The sequence below is a fragment of the Anastrepha ludens genome, chromosome 2 (genome assembly GCF_028408465.1).
Source record: "Anastrepha ludens isolate Willacy chromosome 2, idAnaLude1.1, whole genome shotgun sequence".
Classification (NCBI taxonomy): Eukaryota; Metazoa; Arthropoda; class Insecta; order Diptera; family Tephritidae; genus Anastrepha; species Anastrepha ludens.
The window spans coordinates 68,348,004-68,370,925 of record NC_071498.1 but is presented as its reverse complement, the minus strand read 5'-3'; the positions used below and the strand labels follow the sequence as shown (position 1 = coordinate 68,370,925).

The following is a 22,922-nucleotide window of genomic DNA, read 5'->3' as shown; positions in this document are numbered from 1 at the left end:
AAAAAGGTGGGTATATCTTTCAAATCCATGTCTCGATTAATTCATGATGATCTCCACGAGAAGACTGACTCCGCGGTTAAAACAAACGAGAGCAGAAACTGTAATAAGAGTTCGAATGGGTCACCATCCCGCATTTCCTTACGATTTGGAGCGAAGTATACCAAAAAGGCATCACTTTTTTGCATCTTTTCGAAATGACGTATAAACACAAGTGAACCAAGCAAACATGGGATGAGTTGGGCAAAATTTATTCGAATAACGAATTGCAAGTAAAAAATTGTCTTTTCGTTATTCTTAAACAACAAATAGATCAGCTTATAAAACGAAAAAGTTATTCGACTGACGAATAGATGATTTTATTCGTTATTCGAATAATGAATTAAAATAAATACTAAATTAAATTGAGTACTTTATTATTACTACTAATATTTTTAGCAGATACTTACAAATTACAATAAGCTACATAATTGTTTTCTTTTGTTAGTTTTTAAAAATTATTTGAAATAACAAATAAAATCACATATAAAGTCATGCATAATTTATTTGTAAACAATTTATGGATCATTCGCGAATAATTAATATCGCGGATAATATTTTATTGGAGTACTTACCTGGATAATTATATATTCCAAAAATACACTACTCTGATCGAGAACACCAAGTTTTTTAACAAAAGTGCACCGGCACATAAAGCTACAACAACCCAATATTCCAGTTTTTTACTTCCGCTGAGCATTCGGCCTTGGTTAGCTCTGATTTAAATTTCCTTGACTATAAATTACGGTTAATAAGAGAGTATGGCCTGCTAAGTTCGCCATATGTGCCCTTAAAACACCATGGCCGGACCATTTAACAGAATGTATTAAAGCAAGAGTCGAGTATTTTGTTTATTTTTTAATTTTCCAGAAACATTGTTGATTTAATTCATTGTTGATTTCAGTCATGGTTCGAGCCTCAAATAGGTTCGTTAACCTGGAGAGAGAGATCTTACGAACTCACTGGATACTATATGGGATATTGTAGGCGTCGTTTCTTTATCATTTCAGAAAACTGGGGTTAGTTGAAACAAGCGTCAGCCGTTTTTGCGAACTGAAGATGGAAATTTGTACACGTCTGTAGATGGTCCGACACCAAACCCATTGGTCATATGTAACAAAAAGTCTGAGGCTTGCGGTTAAGGGACTTACAGCTGAACCTACACTCTGAACAGCAGATGGTTTTTATGAGGAGCTTTTTGTTGGCAGAAATACACTCGGGGGTTTGCCATTGCCTGCCGAGGGGTGACCGCTATTAGAAAAAACGTTTTCTATAATTTTAGTGTTTCATGAGCAAATTATGAAGATTTGGATTGCCAAGGCTAAACTTAAAGGTTGTCAATTAAATTTGTAAGTATTACGAGGCATTACATTTAAAGAATGTTTTATATGTATGTGTATGTATATGTATGTGTTATGTATTTATGTATGCACCTACTATAAACAATTACATGTTTATATTCACAATTACAAAAAATTACAGGTTCATGGTCTATGTCATAATAGCGCTTTCAAACGTAAGTACATACCTACATAATAATTTATACAAATTTACACACTTAGAAATTCTTAATCTATAAAACGATGTATGTATGCCACTTGTGTTTGGATTTCTTGTTTATCGCACATATGTTTTTACGGTATTGAAAAAATCTGTAAACAATAATTAAATACTAGGTTTTTCAATAAGTTTTGCAATTCGATAAGAAAAACACAATTTTATGGTTTGAAATACACTTTATTATTCAGTATGAACATTAATACACTTGTTCCAACAAGATTCCAAATTATGAATTCCATCCCTGAAGTGAGAATCTGGAAGGGCTGCAAAAGACGCTTGCGCAGCTGTTATGACCTCATCATTTGATGAAAAACGCTTTTCACGAATGAAGTTTTTTTAGGTCTGGAAACAGATGGAAGTCGCTAAAGGCAAAATCTGGTGAATACGGTGGATGATCCAACAATTCGAATTTTAATTCAAGGATTTTAGTCATTGTCAAAATGATCTTACGACACGGTCATTATCCTGATGAAAACCAATGTTTCTTTTGCAAACTGGGGCACGAATTTTTTCCATCGACTGGTCTAAAAGATTACAATACGAGGGGTGCCTTTTATATTTCGGGATTAGAGAACAAAAACAAATTTTAATAATCGAAAAACAAATGGTTGTGTACCACTCAGAATTTTCTGTTCTGCGTTGTTCTAGTGGTACGGTTGCGACATGTCCAGTTTTTCCGAAAAAACAGGCGACCATTTGCTTGGAAGTGCTTCGTGCGCGAACAACTTTTCTTGGATTTGGCTCATCTTGAAGCACCCATACAGTCGACTGCTGTTTACTTTCGGGCTCATACGCGTAAATCCATGATTCATCATCTGTCACCATGTCATAGACGTGTTTCGAAGCCCCGCGATCGTATTTTTTGAGCATTTCCTTCGACCAATCGACACGAGCCTTTTTTTGAGCGATTGACAAATTGTGTGGGATCCCACGCGAACAAATTTTTTTGACAGTCAAATGTTTATGCAATATTGAATGTATGCTGGTCCCACTAATGCCTAAGATTGTCTCAATCTCTCGATAGGTCACATGACGATCTTGCAATATCAGTTCGCGACCAGCATCAATGGTTTTCGAAACAACAACTGATTTTGGACGACCTTCACGAAATTCGTCTTGGAGTGAACTACGACCACGATTGAATTCACCATATCATCGATAAACACTGGTCCTTGATGGAGCTTCATCGCCAAAAAATGAATTAAGTTTATCCATGCAATGTTGCTGAGTTAATCCACGTCGAAAGTTGTAAAAAATAATCGCACGAAAATGTTCACGATTTAATTCCAATTTTGGACCGAGATGAATCTTTTAAGTTACTGTAAACAACACAAATAGCGCTGGTATTTCAAAACGTTCTGAGTGCGTAAAAGCCAAAAAATGTCAAACTTTGCGATACAGCTGTCAGTTGCCAGATTGCAACACCAGGGTTGCCAAATCCCGAAATATAAAAGGCACCCCTCGTAATATTCAGAATTTATTGTTTTACCAGTCTTTAAGTAATCCACAAATGAAATTCTTTTTAAATCCTAGAAAACTGATGCTAACACCTTTTCGGCTGATTTCTGAACACGAACTCGCAGCATGGGAATCTATTCCTATTGAACGTTGTAGAGGTTTGGTAATGTCAGTGCAAAGGCGCTGTGCAGGACTAATAAAGCAGAAAGGATTTTGAACAAAATATTAATGTATGTATACTTTTCCCTTCCACCTCCATTTTTTTATAATTTGACTACCATTTTGATTCGTTCTTAACCCTCCGTTGGACACTTTTTTGAAAACTTTCGGATGAACATATGGATCTGGCCATTGTCGTCCTGTTCGAGGAACCTTTTTAAATGGTCATATCCATAATTCGATAGAAAATTAAATTTTAGGAAGCTACCTGGAAGCTCAAGTCGTTAGCTATAATCGAAAAGGTTTGGCCAGACCCGAATGCCCAACGGAGGGTTAAGTATTATTCTTAAAGCAATTTCGCGTTGTAGTAACTTTTGTTCATGAAGTAAAAAAAAATCATATTTTTCTTAGACAAAAAAACTGATACCGATTGAAAACATCAGCACAACAAAATACATGTATTGAGCAACAAAAGTTTTAATTAAAAGAAAAATTCTAACTCTGAGCGTTTAGACACGTACTGTGATCTACCATATACTTACCTACACATGTATGTAGGTATTATATAAGTGTATGTAGTAAGTGTTCACGAATTGTGGGAAATCAAAACGAGTTAAGGAATGATTTCATTCACAAATAATGGATAAAGATAGTTGGCTAAATTCTAAGTATAATCATGCAGGGGTGAACAAATCCAAACATATGATTTTAGGAATAACAAAAGATTAACATATGTTGAGAATAACAAAGGATAAACATGTTTTTCCTAAACAGCAAACAAAGAAACTAATGTAGAAGTCGTGTACCTAAAACAGTAAGTTGAGGTATAAGTATTAACATAGTGTTAAGAACTACTCCAAAATTAAATTCATAATAATAAATTTGTATATTTCCAAAGACAAGCAAGTCTTTACCTAGCGTCAATTGTGACAAAGCAAGCGCTTTCAGCAGGCATTCAAAGTTGGGCATTTTTAAAAGTAATTACAAAGGTCGTTACAACTTTTTATATCTAAAAAAGGGTTAACAAGTTAACATTCTGAATCAACGTTTTGGCTATTCATACTGCAATAACCAACATTTTTCTCCAAATTAATTTGCGACTATGTATGTCATCGGACTTTCGGCTTTCATCAAAGACCTGAACATTTAAAAACTGATTCGTGTTACTTCGGGAACTGATCCAGTATACAAAGTTAACATTTCAGTTCAGTGTTAAGTCAGTGTTACCACGATAATACCAGAATAAGAAACGAAAATATTTCCCTTATCTTTTGTTGACAATCTTTAGTCGGGCCTTGTATTAAACCCATTTCAGACCGTCTGAAAATACTGGGAAATATTAAGCAGTGATTTTCTTCGACTAAATGAAAATTGCAACAACATGTCCATAGTCAACTATTTAGCTTGCTCCCAAATTTTGACAAGCAAAAATTCAAGAATTCGAAACTTTTTCTCAACATGAAATACCACAGCTACTGGCGAATTTCGAAATTTTTTCTGTCAGTGCAACTTCAGTTTGTGAAAAATTCACCAATTTATCCATTTACACTCCAGATGACGAAATTAAAAAATTGTCATCCAAAAACAGTGCGACAAGATTCCGACATTCAGTGAATACAGTAAAGGTAAAATAATAATATAATTAAAATTATATTTCATGTAAAGGTTATTAAAAATAGAACACCTTGAACATAAAATGCACCCTGCACCAAATTTAGTAATTTACATACACACATATGCACATAGCTTTTATATTTCGTTTTGCCTATCGTAGAGAAACCGCAAACTTTTAATGCGTTCCTATATACATATGTATGTATGTATGTATATATTTTTTTTGTTCTAATGACAAAACAAGACATTTTTCATAGAATTTTTATATTTATTCGAATAAATTGCTTATGTGCAAATGTGCAATGAAAATACATACATAAATATATGTTTATGTATGCACGTGTAAATCTATTTTCTAAATTTATTTATGCGCCAACATGAATATGTACATTAGGGTGCCTCACCAAAATAGTTGCGATTTTTTCATCGGAATTCAAAAATGTATTATATTTTAAGACTTCCGCCAAACAGTTTTAAAATTTCCGTAAGCTTGGTTTATTTGAAAGTACCGCAACACATCGAGTTTTTTACAAGAAAAACTAATTTGTAAAAAATATAATATTTGCGAAAAAAAATTGGGAAAATACTTTTTCAATAGCTGGACAACAAGGTCGTACGGTCACAGTAAGATCTTCCTACAGGGACCCTCGCTGCTCAAAAACGGATCAGACTACACAGTCCCCGACCTCAACTTCAAGAAAGGATTTACGGTACGTTTTCCACCGATCACCGATTGGAGCAAAGGAGTGGTGGTTATCGAAATTTATACCGAAGGTTCTAAGATGAATTGTGGTGTGGGAGCTGGCTTCCATTCGGAGCCACTCAACCTATCTCAATCAATTCGGTGATTATGCCACCGTGTTCCAGGCAGAACTTTTAGCGATCAGAGAAGCATGCAAATCCCTAGAACTCTACAAGGAAGTTGGTGCAAGAGTAGCTATCTTCTCAAACAGTCAAGCAGCTATTAAGGCCTTAGATTCCAACTATATTTCATCCAAACAGGTCTTACAGTGTAGAGAGGAGCTGGAACTGCTCAGCCATTGGCTTGAAATTACTCTGATATGGGTTCCCGGTCATAGGAACATACGGGGCAATGAGATAGCGGATGAGCTAGCAAGAAAAGGTTCGACACTAGACATAGCAGAGGCGGTGGCAGTCTCCACCCCACTGAACACATTAAAAGCATCCATTGCTTCACACTATCATGCTTTAGCCGAAAGAAGATGGAAGCAAATACCTACATGTATTACAACAAAAAACACATGTCCGTCATATAAAGTCCAAAGGACGAATGACCTGCTAGGATGTTCTCGGCCAAACATTTCACGCATCACTGCAACCCTTACAGGACATTGGAAAGTAGGGGATCATGCAGCTAGACTCAATCTACCCTTCAATCCTATCTGTAGAAGCTGTCAAGCGGAAGGGGCGAAGGAAAGTTTTTTCCACTATTTTCGTGAATGTCCGGGACTAGCCAGGGCACGACTCCGATCCTTCGGTAAGCCTTTCCTACAGCAAATTATTAAAAACATCATCACACGAGATAGTGGTAGTAAAACGGTGCTGGTCACTAATTAGGAGCATTTCAATGGAAATGTTCAACCACCTCAACAACAACTTTTTCAATAATACATTAGAAATCTAAATCGGTCGGTATTTAGCTGAGTTATTAAAGTTTTCCTTCATCTTATCTTTCAAGAAAACGGCAAAAATATCACTAAGTATTTTATTTCTGTTGAGGAAATTTTTAAACTATCTTTATAAAAAAGAAACTTGGAAGTAGTTTCAAATCGTTTCAGCTCACGTAAATATTAATATTTTCCCGAAATATTTTGGCGGAAGTCTTAAAATATATTAAATTTTATAATTTTGATGGATAAAAAGTACCGATTTTTAAGTATGGATAAGGATGCACCCTAATGTACAAACCTATAAACAATTGCAAGTGAGTTGTTATTGCCGATATCAGAATGGGTTGTCAGCGGTGAATTCCCAGAATTTCAGTTCATGTCAAGTACGATTTAGTACTAAGTGCACACATGCATATGTACATACGTGGAGTATTAAGTTTTTGTAATAAAAAAATGCAAACAACATTCAAGCAGACAACAGATAAGCATTGCAAATACTAGGAATATGGGCAATAACTCACTAATGATTTGAGCATGGAATGCTGGTGCATATACAGGTAGGCTACACCTTACCCTCTATTGTAAAAAAACGAACTTTTTATAAATAAATAAAAAAAGATGGCTCTATTTTTTGGTTTTATGGTATTATGGTAAATTTTTTTTGCCGAAGAGTATCAAATGATTCAAAAAGCATTTACAGATCACTGTTTATCCCGGCACGAAATGGCACAACATACAATGGACAAGCGTCTGTGGAAAATGCCCACCACCATGAGTCGCTCCCAATCTCTAAAAACAACTTGACAAAAAATAAAAGCAATTTCCTACTGGTAGAGAAACGCTTAGTGACGATGCTTTCAGCTCGTTAATAGAACGGATTAATCCTTTACATAAAAAGCGGCTGATTTTGTTAAAGATAATAAAAAGTTGTGAAACTACCTAAAATTGCGTTTTCAGGTTTTTTTTGAAAATTTCCACAACCTATGTAAATCAGACGACTTGAACTTGAAAAAGAAATCCATTATTTTCTCGGTAGATGGATGTAGTGATCCATGTCTCGTAAAGTATCGATCAAACAATTTAAAGTTTATGGTCGTTGTCAAGGTGACATTTCACACTAAAAAATCCTTTTCTGTTTTTTGTTTGTTCCATTCATTTGTTTACAGGGTGTTAACAATGGAAGTCAAGAAAGAGAAAATTCGGTACATTTTACAATTTTTCTTTCATAAAGGCGGAAATGCAAGCCGCTGAAATTGTGAATGGTGTTTGTGGTACCTACAGCCATAGTCTTATAAATAGCCCATTTAGACTTTGAAAGCAAAGAGTTGAATATATTTTTAAATAACTTTTTTTATTGGGAAAAAAGCAACATAAAAAATAAAAAACTTATTTACTTCCACTTTAAAACAAAAAAATGGACAAAAAGGATTTCAGTTCTGATTTAATTTACGAGGACGTTGATAACTCACGAAGCCTTCTGGACACATAAATAGCACATCCTAAAAAATTCCAAATAATAGCAAAAATAGTAAACAAATCAGATAGTTAAGTAATAATATTGTTTTACCAGATGAGTATTTTGTAACTATATCCACCGTTTTTCATTACTTCTTCAAGCCATCGCTCCATACTTTCTACAAGCTTGTGGCATCTTTCCTTTGGAATCGAGTACCAGGCGATTTTGACCTTAACGTCATTCCACAAGTTTTCTATTGGATTGAGATCAGGGCTCTGCGCCGGTCAATCCAGTACATTAATTTTTTCTCTTCTGAGCCATTGCCTCACTGTCTTTGCTGTATGCTTTTGATCATTAGCCTGCATAAATGTCCAATTAAATGGCATCAACTCAAACACAAATGGCTCCATTTTGTTCTGGAGTATATCCAGATACTGAAATCTATCCATTTACCAACCACAGGAACAATCGGCCCAACACCATGCCAGGAATAAGCTCCCCAAACCATGATGCTTCCGCCGCCGTCTTTAATCGTCTTTTTTGTGAACCTAGGATTTAACGCTTGATTTTTTGGACGACGTACAATAGTTTGCCCTCTCGGTCTCATCCTATTTATTTTGGCTTCGCCGTTCCAAAGTACGATTTTCGAAAACTGAATAGATTTGTCTTTGTGGGCTTTTGCAAAGGCAAGTCGATGTTTGATATGTCTTTTTGAGAGGAGTGGTTTTTTTCTGCTTATGCGACCAAACCACTGGGCTTCGTTACGTCGCCTTCCTACGAGCTTTCTGGACACCTGTAGTCCAGATTCTTGGTTGATTTCAAGCATTATTTGCCGACTTTGCTCTTGCGAATTATAGCTCTATCCACATTAACATCAGTTTTTCGCGGCTTTGGTTTTCTTTCCGTTTTTTTGCTTAGATAGGATGAATCTTTCTTAACTAAATTAAGAGCATTATAAACCATTTTCCGAGAGCACATCATCATTTCAGCTATTTCTGCATAGCTTTTTCCGTTTTTAGTAATTACTTTAAAATTTAATTAAAGAAACAAAAAATTACACTAAAAGTCGCTGAAACAATATAAAAGTTGTACTCTTCGCTGCACAAGTTAAATGTGCTATTTTTGTGTCCACTTCAAAACATCAATAAACATAAATAAAATAGAACGCAAAAAATTCAATCGAAAGAACGGTAAATTCCTCGGTTAATAACGGTAATAAATGTAAACACACAAATTTATTTGATCAAAGTAGAGGAGTTCGTACCAAAAACTTAACTTAACATATAAGGTTCACATTTGCGCCATTTATGTATCTATCCATGGCTGTATGTACGAGTATACTATAAGAGCTAAGTATGTGCAATTTCGGTTTCGTCGATTCCGTTCAGGCCTTTTTGACGTTAAAGAAAATGTTAACGTCAAAACGGCTAGGAGAGAAAATCTGTAAAATAAAATCTGTGAATTTCAAAATCTATGTATGTATATAATGTTTTCGGGCGGCAACTACATTTTTTTTTTAATTAGAATATAAACTCTAGAAACTATTAGAAGAAACGTGGTAAGTAAACCTCGTAATTTCATGTTTATATCTGATTAAAAAAATATAATCTCTTTTAAAATTCTAAGAACTCAATTTTATTTTTTATGATTTGATGTGAAAAAATTTCAGACAATTACAAAATTTCTTAGCGCAGTTATTTCAAGACTAACACAATGTTTAGAGCAATCCGGTTGCTTCGAATAAACTGAACTCGAAAAAATTACACGGTTTACCTTCTATGGTTTAAATTGAACGGTAATTATAGGTCGTCGCTAAATTGCATTTTCTCTCCAAGGTGCTGGAACATTTTGTCAAATCAACTCTTTTTTGAAGAAAAATTGTTAGTGACATTTTTTTGAAGTTGTGCTACTGCGCACTTAAAAATAACTTTTCTAACACTTTCTGACCATTCTAAAGCATTTGACTCAGCTGATCATGGCTTATTATTAGATGAACTTGATTTTTTTTTAATTCTCGTCTTTAGCGTTAAATCTGTTCATATCTTTATGAGCGTTCGCATGGTGGTGTCTGCTTTAACAATTCTTTGTCTAGTTTTATGTCCCTAGTTACAGGGGTCCCGCAAGGTTCTGTGCCTGGGCCTCCGTTATTGTTGAATATTGCTGAACGTACTGAACGAACTTTTTTCTTCTCTACATTTCTTCTTATATGTTCTTTTGGATATTTATTCTATTTTTTACTTTGATAGATTACTAGGTTTGGCCAATAACTAACACTAACACAATCTTACCGCCAACCAAAGTCTGCACTGCACCATAATTTCATACATATTCACACACTCGTCAGTAGTTGTTCAACAGACGGCAACGAAGTGTCATTGTGTTAATTTTTTTCGTATATCACTAACACATTATTAGTTTTTTCGTAAGCAAACCGATTAGTAGCTCCTGCTACGTCAGCCCAAATTCGTTGAGAGTCTGATATTAGCCACACCATGAAAATCTTTTCGCCATGACTGTTACCACTACTTTTATCATTATTGCTAATACTTTTTCTACCATTCCTACTATTACTATTAATGATTTAAGTTTCAATTGCTGCTTTAAGTTTCACATTTGTAATCTAATTTTAAGGTCAAACATTGTGAAACTAACTAAAACTGACTAAATAAATAAATATTACGTAAAGTTAGATTAAAAGTTCGTATTATAAAACGATGTACGAACCTGAGTGGTTTCGGGACCAATAGTATTATGTAATCAGTTGGTTCTACGTTACCGGAATAACCCAGATTTATATCCGGCCAAAGACTGTCACTCCAGAAGCATTCCCCACACTCGTATGGAAAATGTTTATGCTGCTACTACAACAGCTGTCACAAATCTCATAAACCTTCAACTTTGAGTAATTTTATGCAATTACAATATAATAAATAATTAAAAAACAAACAAACAAAGAAACGTGTATGCTAATTAGCTTACGCAACAAAAATTGCTTCCCATTTGCACAGTATAGTAGGAATATTTTCATGAATTGTTAGCAATAAAAGCCTCACACATAATAATAAAATTAAAAAAAAAAAACCTTTTTCAAGAATCAAACCAACCGCGCAATAAAATTTTTAAATAAAATTAAATAGAAAAGCAATGACAGATGTAAGTATGGCTCCACGAGCAGAAGCACCTACTTATGCACATAATTATATACACATACATACATATGTATAAGTTTATTTGTAAATACATATGTATGTAAATGTGTGTACGCGAAAGGAAGCATCAAAAACTACGATGCATTCAGCTGCATACATATGTACATATGTATTATAAATTTCATGAAAAAAGTGCATTACAAAGTTGTTTCAAAAGCAGACACAGAAGCTCCCAAGCACATTTGAGGATGGTCAAGCTGCTCAAATACGAGAATCAATAAGAGCACCTCACTACTGAGACTACCGAGCTTCGAAGTGATCTTTTGATGCCAACCAATATGATTTGAAAAACCAGCTGCTTGCATATATTAAATTATTGAAGACTATTCACCAGCTGCATATGTATGTATATTAAATTATTGAAGACTATTCACCAGCTGCTATATCAAGTATTAAGGAGATGCAGCGGCAAGTAATGCCGAATGACATCTAATCGACCAATCAAATATTTAATTGTGTTTATAAAATCGCAGATTCATCATGCAGACGAGTTGTGTAAATAAGTGAGAAATTATGTTGGATGCGTGATTGCTTTGAGTAGCGCCCGCAAAACAAGTAAAATTAAAACAAGTGTAAGGCAGACTGATAAAAGGCGCTAACGCGCATTTCTCACGTAGCAGCTTATCTTTGAAGATATTGAAATCATGGCAAAAATATACAAGCACTTAAGGGGTAACACCACTGTACACGCGTAAAATAAACACGATTTTTAAAGAATTTTTTTGTATAGAAGGAAAGGGAAAACAATCACTCTGATTTGGGAAGTTATTACTTATATACCAAAATACAAAACTACAAAGTTTGATCGAAAAATTTTACAAAATGGCGGCATTGGAGACATTTTTGTAATGTGGTTTCTCTTGAAGGAGCTCCGCGGCACGCAGCTCAGAGGGTGCAAATTTTAATCTGGAACAAAGAAACATATTTTTTCTTAATCTAGATAAGAATAGCTAGAGAAACACGTAGGGGATTTAAAAAATATTTATTTTTGTGGAATTAGCAAGCATTTGGAGGAAAAAACTCTATTTTGGACTAAAAAAACGGCACTTAAATAATTATAACAATCGTTTAAATTAATCTATCGAAAATCCCCTACGCTCTTCTCTTAAGAAGGTTATTATACAGACGTAGTGAAAAACATGATTAAAAATATTTAAAATTGTTTGAGTTATGCTGCGTGCCAATTTCAGAAAACGTGTTTTGAGAAAAACGCGTTTAAAGTTTGGAAATTTGGAGAAGTCGTTAGGTAGCAGTCACTAACGCTTGGTTAAAAGCTTCAAATATTTATGAAATGAACTTCGGTAACGTATAAAACTTTTTGTTCTGTATTTTAAAAGGTTCAAAGAATTTTTTAAGCTTAAAAAAAAAATCAATTTTTTGTAATTTCTACAGTGGTGTTACCCCTTAAGGCATTAGCAATAGGTACGTAAGAAACAAAGGAAATTGAAAAGGTAATAAAATTCAGTGAAATAAATAAAATTCAATGAAGTAAATAAAATACAAAAATATACAAAAACGATTTAGAATTAAATAAAATCAAATTAAATTAAGCAAAATAAAACAAGTAAAAATTATTAAATATTACGTTGTGGATGTTACAACAGTTTAAGCTGCTACCTCTCCAGATCGACATTTCGACATCTACATCAATATACGAGTATGTATGTATGTACCATACATATGTACTTCTATGATACAAACCCCTCTTCATTTGCCATCTTAAACTCACTTTTACTTTGGTCCAAACCGTTCGTTTCCTGTGTTAGATGATCGATCATAGGCTAACAACACGAATAAGCAGGAACAACAACAGTAAGCTAATTTAGTTCAGTGATACGAGAGAAATTTCATAACTCTTTAGTTCTAACTGTTAGGTGTTTGGCCGAGCTCCTCCTCCTATTTGTGGCGTGCGTCTTGGTGTTGTTCCACAAATGGATGGTCCTAAATGTGAGGGGTAAGATACAGCGAACTAAACAGGGCTAGTTTACTGAGGAAAATCCGAGCCATTACGGGAAGGAAATCCAGCTGCCATCGGAATGAGTCGTAAGACCCACGTAACTTTGCCACAATTAGGTTCAGTATGTTGTTGCAAGTTAAACTGCCATCTATCCAGAATCGACCCGGACATAATTAATATATGTACATATGACCGGCATGTGAAGGCACCTCGCACGATACTAATCATCTATTCATAAGCCCTCTTAGACCCACTCACCGAACGCACCTTTCCCACTAGGCCCAACCCGTCGAAAAAGCATGTTTCCTGGGCCTGCCGCTATACTAGATTGACGGTTTTTTGAGAACTTTTAGAGGCTTCGATGGCCGAAGGAGGGAATGCTACAACCGGTGCGAGTCAAAGGAAAGGCATAGTAAACTCGTACAACAACAACAAAGGAAGTCTTGTAAAATTCACACTCCGATTGCATTATGAAGTACTGAAGTGTGACCTGAAACCCAGATTTGACTAAGTCCGTTTTGTTCACTAACATAGTTAAACCACAACTTGCATAACAGTTTTCTAGTTGGGTGCTAAGTTTTACCAAATTGGCAAGGCTGATGAAGCTGGCGGTATTGGGTGACAACGAAATTCTTCTTGGGTAAAAAACGGGCCGTTTACACAAGCTGCTGGAAAATGTAAACGAAACATCAGAACTTTTTGATTTTTATATAGTATATCTATATTTTTAGTATATCGGCCGCCGTAGCCGAATGGGTTGGAACTACTCCCTCGCAATGGTAAACCTCCGAGTGAAATTCTGCCATGAAAAAGTTCCTCTTAAAAAAATGTCTGCCGTTCAGAGTCGACTTGAAACTGTAGGTCTCTCCATTTGTGGAACATCAAGACGCATGCCACAAAAAGGAGAAGGTGCTTGCCCAAACACCCAAAAGGGGTGTACGCGCCAGTTATATACTGTGAGCGTCACAATAAAGTGTACAAAGCATTTTGTTATAATATGGATTTTATTTCAGTCTTTTATAACAAAACAATATATTTTAATTTCATGTTTTTTAAATTAGTATTTGATTCTCTACTTAATACTAGAAAACAACAAAAAATAAGTTACAACAATAAAAGTTTTAAAACAAAAACAAAATTTAGTGCATATTTTACTCATCAAAATAAAGTGTATAGAGATATATTTTACAAAAATGATATCGATTTTGTTGATTTCCCTTTTGCTTTGATAACGCAAGACAGTTTTCGGGGCATCAACTCAACTAGTTTCTTTGTCACGTCAGATGAAATTTCATCCCACTCTTCCTTTATAACGAGTTCCAGCATATCCATAATGGCGATTGTCCTTTTCGGGATTTGGCGGTCTGAATGCTCCCACAAATGTTCAATAGGATTTAAGTCCGGTGACTGTGGAAGATGATCCAATGTCTTAGGAGTACGCTAAGCAGCCATTCTTTTACTATTTTTGCTGTTGCTGATCATTATCTTGTTGAAAGATCCAGGATCCCTGCAAGTCTAATTTCTGCACACTGGTTAGTAAATTATTTTGTAAAATATTCAGATAATCTGTTTTGTTCGTGGTACTTTCAATAACAACCAAATTGCCAACTCCGCTTGCCGCCATACATCCCCACACCATAACCGAACCCCCACCGTACTTAACTGTGGTTATCAAATTTTGGTCGGCATATTCTTTATTTTTGGTTCTCCATACTTTAACCGGTTTTTTTTTTGCCCAAATACCTCTAACTTACTTTCATCGATAAACAGGACATTATTCCAGAAAGAAAAATCCCGATTTTCGTATTTTTTGCATAATCAAGACGTTGTTTTATTAACTGTCGATATTAGCGGCTTTTTTTGTGGGAGACGACCATGTAACCCAATTGCGTGCAACACTCGACGTATTGTGCTGGCACTTGCGCTAGTATCTGATGCAGTTGAAAATTCTTGTGATACAGGGTGGGCCATATAGCGTTTGCTTTTTGAACTATTTTTTTAAGAATGGTAACACAAATCACATGTCAAATGTGTTCATAATTTACTTAAAGGTTTGACATTTACGAAATGGGACGCTATACGCTTGAACAAAATTGCGAAATATTGAAAACATATTTCCAAAGTGAAAACATATTTTCTACTCAAACTGTGAGAAATTTGAAAAACCGAAAAAACATCTTTTCTGATGAAGCTCATTTTCACATCGGTGGCTACGTCAATAAGCAAAATTGTCGGATTTGGGGCTCAGAAAATCCACACGTTACTGTAGAGAAGCAAATGCATCCACAATGAGTCACTGTTCGATGCCGTTTTTGGTCCGATGATGCCGGGCCATTTTTTTCGAAAATGAGCGAGGAGCCGCGGTTACAGTAAATGGCGAGCATTACCGTGACATGCTCAACGAGTTTTTGTTTCCAAAAATTGAAGTGGATGACATGGACGACATTTGGTTTCAACAGGACGGTGCAACTTGTCACACTGGCAAAGTTACACTCGAACTTTTGGCTACTGCTTTTGAAAACCGAATAATCAGCCGAAATTCCGATATCAATTGGCCGCCTAAACCCGTTGGACTATTTTTTGTGGGGAGCCGTTAAGGACAATCGCCATTCATGAAATTGGAGCCCAAACAATCGAAAATGCGCTTAAAAATTGGGTTGATCGAATGGCCTACTGTAAAGCAAGTCGTGGAAGTCATTTGAACGATATTATTTTTTATTCATAAATGACAATGTTCAAGCTTCAAAATAAAAAAAAAATTTTGAAAAAATATTGATTAGTTTTTTTTTTATAGCCGATTCAAAAAGCAAATTTTACATGGCCCACCCTATACTATATTTTGACCGCACTTTTAAAGGGATTTTTCTTCACATCACGCACTCAGACCTTACTTCAGTCTCATTTAAAACTTTTGGACGGCCTGCACCTACTTTGCCAAACTTTTTGTATTTGTCAACTATTTTTTCCCCAGTACATTGCAAAGCTTTAGTACCAGTTCTCTAACATCAGTCGAAGTTTGTTTCTCCATTATTGGAAAAAATAAATAATAGAATTTAATTTACTGTAGACAAAAACTTTTCACTCCGCCAATCGCAACCAATTAAAATACAATATGAAAAAAGTCTCAATGCAACGAAAAAGGAAGTAAACAACCAAATATAACGGTATTTTTACGGTAGAACATCGCTAAAATGCTACTGATGTACGCTGTACACTTTATTTTGACGCGTAAAATATGCACTTAATTTTGTTTTTGTTTTAAAACTTTTGTTGTTGTAATTTATTTTTTTTTCTTATTATTATTATTTTCTAGAATTAAGTAAAGAATCAAATACTAATATAAAAAACATGAAATTAAAATATATTGTTTTGTTATAAAAGACTGAAATAAAATCCATATTATAACAAAATGCTTTGTACACTTTATTTTGACGCTCACAGTATGTACATATATTTTTTTCATCAGAAATCCTACATTTTTTCAAAAGGGGTATTTGAAACAAAAAAAATATGGCAAAACTGCGCAGATATAAAAACTGTTAAAAAATAGCTCGAAATAAAATATGTGAAATAATAAATTTTAAATTTTAGTGCATTCACAACCAAAACAAATATAATTAGCAATTTTGCAGGAATTCCACATTCTCTTAAAACATTACTGTATAAAGTGTACAAAAATATTTGAATATTCGCATAGAAGAGCATACGTAGATATTTGTTTACTTTTGCACAAATTGTATTTTTATACAATAGAACTTCGAAGAATAAAAAAAACATTTTTTATCGCGATCGATTTGACTTAGTGTTTTAAATGATATCATAGGAATTACTAAAAAATAGCTAAAAGTGTAAAAATAGTAAAAGTGTTTGCTTGCAAAATTCAACAAATGCTAATACTAAAATTAATTGCCGGCACAACGCTCCCACTAGTCAATAGAAAAGTAGGTGAATGTGCACTCATGGCGCGCTTATGCCTAGCTAGCCAGATAATACAACTTCATCGAAAATAAAAAAAATAATTTACAGAAATAGTCTTATTCTAACACTAGCAGCGTGCGCACGAGTCGGAATGTAATACTGTTGAATATTGTTGTGCGTGTGTTTTAAAGACTTATTTATTTTTTAGTTTCTTATACGTTTTGGCACTCTTTAAAAACATAAACAAATACTTTTGAAACCTATTAGTGATTAAATTATTTTTTTGGCAATTGCATAATGGTAAACACGAAAGGCGGGAAATTAAATAACATGCAAATACGGAGCATAAAAATTATTCTTAGACCTGAACATGGAACTAAACAAGGAAGTCGCGGACAAAGATATGAACGGTAAACAATTATATTCTATGAAAGGTGTGAGTAAAATAAGATTCACTTAGTTTTCGGACTTATTGCCCAATCCTTTTATTGGAAAATGAAAGTGTGCAAAGCGAGTTTTTGCACTAATTTTTAGACTTCCGTTCCACTAAATATCCTACAAATGGAGCGCTTACATTTTAATGCCCCCCGAACATGAAGTGTTTATAACCTTCTTGATGTTAAAAATGCACTACTAAGATTGCCAATGCCGACGAGTGCTATTTAAAAACAAAAACTTTACTCTATGTCCAAACGCGACCGAACCGAATGACAGTCTCGGACAAACCCACTCGACTACACAGGCCGTTGTAAAATAATTAATTTAATTCAATTTTTTAGTGAAACTAGTGAAATATTTTTTTATCAAAAGGTCCACTTATGTCGTAGAAATTTCGTATGAAAAGCAGTAACTAAGACTCGTAATGGACGGGAACATTTCAATATTCAATGCGAATATCTTAGAAGTAAACAATGGTTTTGGTTGAGTACTTTCAGCGCTTTAATAATTTAATGTTTTCAATAATACTATGGAAAGCTAAATAAAATTATTTCTATCGAGATCACCCTCCGACGTGCACGTATAGACTAATTATTATTAAAATACAAAGCTGGTATGACAGAGATTCTAAAACTTTATACTCACTTAGCATTTCCAAAAGCGTTTTCATCCACACCCCCACCACTGCCAATTTGGCAACTGAAGCTTTTTTCATATTGGTGATGCGTATTGTGGTTGCTAAGGTTTGATGTTGGCGAATATGGTGCTTGGGTGGGAGACATGTGCTGGAGCTGAAGCTGTTTTTGCCTCAATTGTTGTTGCTGTTGGTGATATTGAGGCGAGAGTAGACGCTGATCCACATGATGATATTGAGGTTGCATACATGAGGTAGTGGCTGCACTCATATTGTGAATTACACTTGTGCTTGTCACTGTACCACCAGTATCTGAGATTTGTTTATAAATAGCTTCATAGCCGTCATTTGCGCTGATATTTGATGAATCATTGATGCTTCCACTTTCATTTCTGTTGCCACCCATCACAGCCATTGGTGGCACTGCAGTTAATATGCTAGGATCTACTTCAGCACTTTCGCTGCCGTCTATTAGCCCAAAACCTATAATGCCTACACCGTTCATGGTCGTGGACCAGTGATGGTTTCCAGCGTCGATATCGCTGCTCATGTTGGGCAACGTTGGCGTGTTGAGCGTAGTAGCTGCAACCGCCTGTTGCAGATGTTGAATACGATTATTGTTCTTTTGTTTAGCCAACATACGGCAAGACTGTTTATGTGTTGGCCAGTCCATGTGTTGATGAGCGATTGAACAATAAAATATCGTCTTACACTTGGCGCAACGCAACAGTTGCTGCGTTGTACCGCAAATGGCACACTGTGGAAATTTTTCCATTTTCTTACCTAATAATTACGTCCTCAACACTTTCACTTTATTACTATGAGTTCAACTGTTTTTTCTTTTAGTTAACCTGCCTTTAGTTTCAAAATATTTTCTTTCTTTGAATTAATGACCTCCAACGGCTAATGCTTTCGATTTAACCTTGAAAGGAACCTTTCTTTCAGTTTTGGATATGCCTTTTAGCTTACGCTTTGTATTTTGTCGTTGACGCTGTGCACTGCTTCTACTTTATCTTGCGCTACTATCACAGCTACTTTTGGCGTTGGCTCGTATTGATATGCAATTATAATGAACTATTTATTATAATTGTATTTGTTGTTACAACGATGTTTGGTTTCGCAAAGTAACTGCAGCTGTTTGGATATCTGTTTTTCGGTTGACGAGACGGCTTTGCATGCGGACGGAGAGGGGTACACTACATATTCCCTCTTAGGCACAAGCAAGTACGAGTCGTTGAACGAACACTTTTCTCTATGTATCACCCACAGCCTCGTGCGCTTTGTAAGTTCTTCCGTTGTTGCGGTGATTAGTGAAGCACTCTTTCCCCCTCATACATTTAAATTTTGGTGGTAAAATCACGTAGGCACATCCGATAATCATACACTGATATTTAGCTTTTTAACTACTTCTCTTTTCTGACTTCGTCTCTGTTGTAATTGCTGTTGCTAAATGTAGTAGTACTGCTTTGATTAGCATTCCCACGATACTATTACAGGCACTATTTGTAATACATAAAATGTTTATTCATATTTGCATTTCCATTAGTGCATACTACCAGTTTTATACGCTGTTACTATTAGTAGACCAATTCTTTTGTTTTCTCAATGATTGTTTTCTTCTACTCTCCGCGCTGCCCTTTGTAGTTGCTGGCGTTCTATTTTAAGCGTCCTCATTAAGTTTTGCGCAGTTTGGGATTTTTGAAAACTTTAATTATCTCGCGATCTTACTACACTCTAACAATTAAAATATCACAAGTGCAAAGAAATCTTTCTACGAAAACACAATTATATTACGAAATTAATCTACTAAAAGTTTACAATTCACTTTCACAAAACTTCTGTGTAAATCTGACATGCTCTATAGGAAGCAGAGAAGATAGGAAACGTCAAAATAATTTGAAGTTTATTCATCACTGTTGACTACGAAGAAGCCATAAAGAAAAATACTGGGAATATAAAGTTATGCCAATTTTTGACAAATTCGATTACGAACACTTCGGTGCTGCCATTTCAATAAAAATCAACTACAATCTTATCTACCTCAACCTCATAAATCAATTCGAATACGAAAATTATTTCAATTCATAGGTGAATAAACGAAACTAACACCAAAACTTAGACAACAAAATATTTGTAAACCACCACAAGAAATATTTCCCAATTAGCATACATATTTATAAGACTCCACTGCTGCTAAATTTGAATTTCCTATTCCTTTGAGGTAAAAAAGATTAATATGGTAAAATAAATGCACAAAACCAGCATTCTTCTCATTGCGACTTCTATGTATTTTAACGTTGTCTGCGTTGTCTGGCAACGTTGACAACGAAGAAAGCGAAAAGAGGAATACTGGGTAAACAAAGATGAAGCAATTCTTAAAAAAATCGAATATAAACTCTTCGGTGCTGCCATTTAAATAAAAACCTACTACAACCTAACCAACCAATGAGTAGTTTTCAAATAATTTCATATTTCAATTTCTGTGGTTTTCAAAGCAACAAATGTTTTTTTTTCTCCAATATAGTTTTCTAATTTAAAGTGCGCTGAAATTATGCTAATATTTCTAGTCTGAGTTCGAACTTGGGTTTATGTTAATACATATAAACCTCTATCTCTATTTGTGATGAATACAAACTATCAACCCATATTTTTCGAATTAAACATTGTATTTCTTACATGACAAAAAAGCAATCCATTTTTCGAAGCTGCTTCCAACTGTCTCTGCCCAACTTAGTATAAAAATTAATCCATAGGTACATAACATATTTGAAAGGGAAGAAAATATGCTTTTAACCACCTTTCAGCTATGTATAGTATCATATTACTATCACAGTGTTTAAAAATGTATTAAATGGAAAACATTTTTTAAAATACTCTTGGATTTTTATGTAAAATGCCGTAACTGAATGACTTATTGATACGACTTGACTTTATAACCCAAACAATTTTTCGTAGATCAATGCCTAATAGTGAAATAACAATATATCAGTAGCAGGAACAGTGATAGTGCTAATATCTGTGGCAGTGACTATGTTTCTACCGAATAATTGCCACTTAAATAAACTACTTCATTTAAATATCCACCATGAGTAGAGGACGGAGACGTTGACGTAGATGTATTTACGTTCTCCACGAGTACGTCTACAGGTAAAATCCCCTACACAGTCAATTCTTGAATATCTAATGATTGCGTGCGTCGAGATAGCGAAGTCGATGGTTGTTCAGCAACACTTTGCGCTACAGCAGCAATATCCTCAACAAAACGTCCAGTTTTTGGTTTGTCCTTTCGATTCTCAATAGAGCCAGTTTCTTGAAATTAGTTCACCAACCTTCGACTGATCGATGCATTCGGACGATTATATTATTCTTAAAGGTCGACCAATTTCATATTTCAATAACTTTAACACGTTCTTATATCGTGTTAAATTGTACATCTGATTACTTGACAAAGGTCAAATAATGACATAAAAAAGGTACCACCTAGGAATTATTCACTATTGTCTTCTAGGCGTCACTTGAGAAAGACCCTTCATAATGCAGCAGTGCACAGTAACAGTAAAGTTGTGGAGTTATAAAAATGAATTTGGCAAAGAGAAGTCCTTCTTTTTTCTAAAAAGAAATTCAGATAATCATTATTAAATTCATATTAAGCAAAATAATGTTTTCCAGCATGTGGCACAATCTTTAATTGTTTCTAACTCTTTATAGTTTTTACTTAGTAAAGAATTGTGTGGCATTACTGGTGTTATCAGTGCTACTTCCACTGGAAATATGGTTGGTTTCCTACAGCTGACCCGTTATCTCTAAATTTATTTGCGGACAGAAGAAACATAACCATTTTTTTAAATAGACGAATATTGACTATTATGCCTGAATTCAGAGTAAAATTAATACTTTGCGATATTGAGGGGACAACGACTTCTATCAGTTTTGTAAAGGTGGTGGCTTTTCCAACTTTATTTATTTGTTTCTTGTAGAAATAATCTTAACTCAATTTACATACGGCAGGATGTGCTCTTTCCCTATGCGAAAATACACACCAAAGCGTTTTTAGAGGAGACTTGGAGTGATGCGGACACACAACGTATCGTTCAAGACTTGCGCAATTCGCCACAATGCAGGGAGTATTTCGGAGATGCTACTGAACTATCCACAGCTTCTGCTGGAAATATTGCTAGTTTTGTGAATTTCCTTATTGATAAGGATCTTAAATTGGGTCCATTGAAAACCCTTCAGGGATTGGTGTGGACGAAAGGTTATGCCAGCAGCAAAATTAAGGGGCAGTAAGTGAACTTTAATGTTGAGCTTTTGTGAATTAATAAACTTAGAGCTTCATGCACTTAAGCATTTACGCAGATGTTGCAGCAGCATTTAAGCAATGGCATGAGGCTGGTATACGCATTGCCATCTATTCCAGTGGAAGTGTTAAGGCGCAGCAATTACTATTTGGTCAAACAGAACTGGGAAATATGCTGACCTATATTAGCGGTCATTATGATACTGCTGTTGGTAACAAACAAGAAAAAAAATCGTATGCCAACATAGCGAAAGACTTAGCCTTATCATGTCCAGACATACTGTTCCTAACCGATGTGGTAAAAGGTAGAAATGTAAATTAATGATTTTTATATGCATTGTTAATATTTGTTCGCTTTTCAGAGGCTGAAGCCGCTCGTGATGCAGGTATGCACGTCGCGATACTCAATCGTCCAGGCAATGCACCATTGACTGACGACGATAAAATAGCATTTACAATTGTTGATAGTTTTGATGACTTAAAGATACATTTGAAATAATAACTGAGGCTATATGTTTAATTAAGATAACATCACATCATGTTGTGTTTTCTATT

General features: G+C 34.9%; 2 protein-coding genes across 6 annotated transcripts in view; one reads left to right on the top strand and one right to left on the bottom strand.

Annotated features, from left to right (window-relative positions):
• The window catches only part of LOC128871745 (prolyl hydroxylase EGLN3), a 52,777-nt gene extending 32,842 nt beyond the window's left edge, over positions 1–19,935 (bottom strand). Inside the window, exons 1-2 of one of the 3 annotated variants that reach the window (XM_054113772.1) lie at positions 19,627–19,927; positions 18,082–19,569 (exon numbers count right to left, since the gene is read on the bottom strand). In XM_054113772.1, the coding sequence (XP_053969747.1) occupies positions 18,082–18,845 (764 nt within the window). In that variant the 5' untranslated portion in view covers positions 18,846–19,569; positions 19,627–19,927. Of the gene's footprint in view, positions 1–18,081 lie in introns of all 3 variants that reach the window. The other 2 variants (XM_054113773.1, XM_054113771.1) reach the window with 2 other exon arrangements.
• Positions 17,191–22,901, top strand: LOC128871747 (enolase-phosphatase E1). 3 transcript variants are annotated; one of them, XM_054113777.1, is made up of 4 exons: positions 17,191–17,408; positions 22,048–22,353; positions 22,416–22,665; positions 22,730–22,901. In XM_054113777.1, exons 1-4 carry the CDS (start codon positions 17,296–17,298, stop codon positions 22,796–22,798), a joined length of 738 nt encoding a protein of 245 aa, XP_053969752.1. In that variant the 5' UTR covers positions 17,191–17,295; the 3' UTR covers positions 22,799–22,901. The 3 variants fall into 3 exon arrangements, with proteins under 3 accessions (XP_053969752.1, XP_053969750.1, XP_053969751.1); XM_054113775.1 differs by having other exon boundaries at positions 17,207–17,408; positions 22,416–22,672; XM_054113776.1 differs by lacking the exon at positions 17,191–17,408 and adding an exon at positions 21,846–22,008 and having other exon boundaries at positions 22,079–22,353; positions 22,416–22,672.
• Positions 22,902–22,922: the final 21 nt, after the last annotated feature.

What these genes read in the sequence shown, in the direction of transcription:
- LOC128871747 (XM_054113775.1), top strand. Translation starts at nt 17,296, where the DNA reads ATGGTAAACACGAAAGGCGGGAAATTAAATAACATGCAAATACGGAGC. An exon ending in CGCGGACAAAGATATGAACG is followed by an intron (nt 17,409 to 22,047) that starts GTAAACAATTAT and finishes TGTTTCTTGTAG; the next exon opens with AAATAATCTTAACTCAATTT. An exon ending in AGCAGCAAAATTAAGGGGCA is followed by an intron (nt 22,354 to 22,415) that starts GTAAGTGAACTT and finishes CATGCACTTAAG; the next exon opens with CATTTACGCAGATGTTGCAG.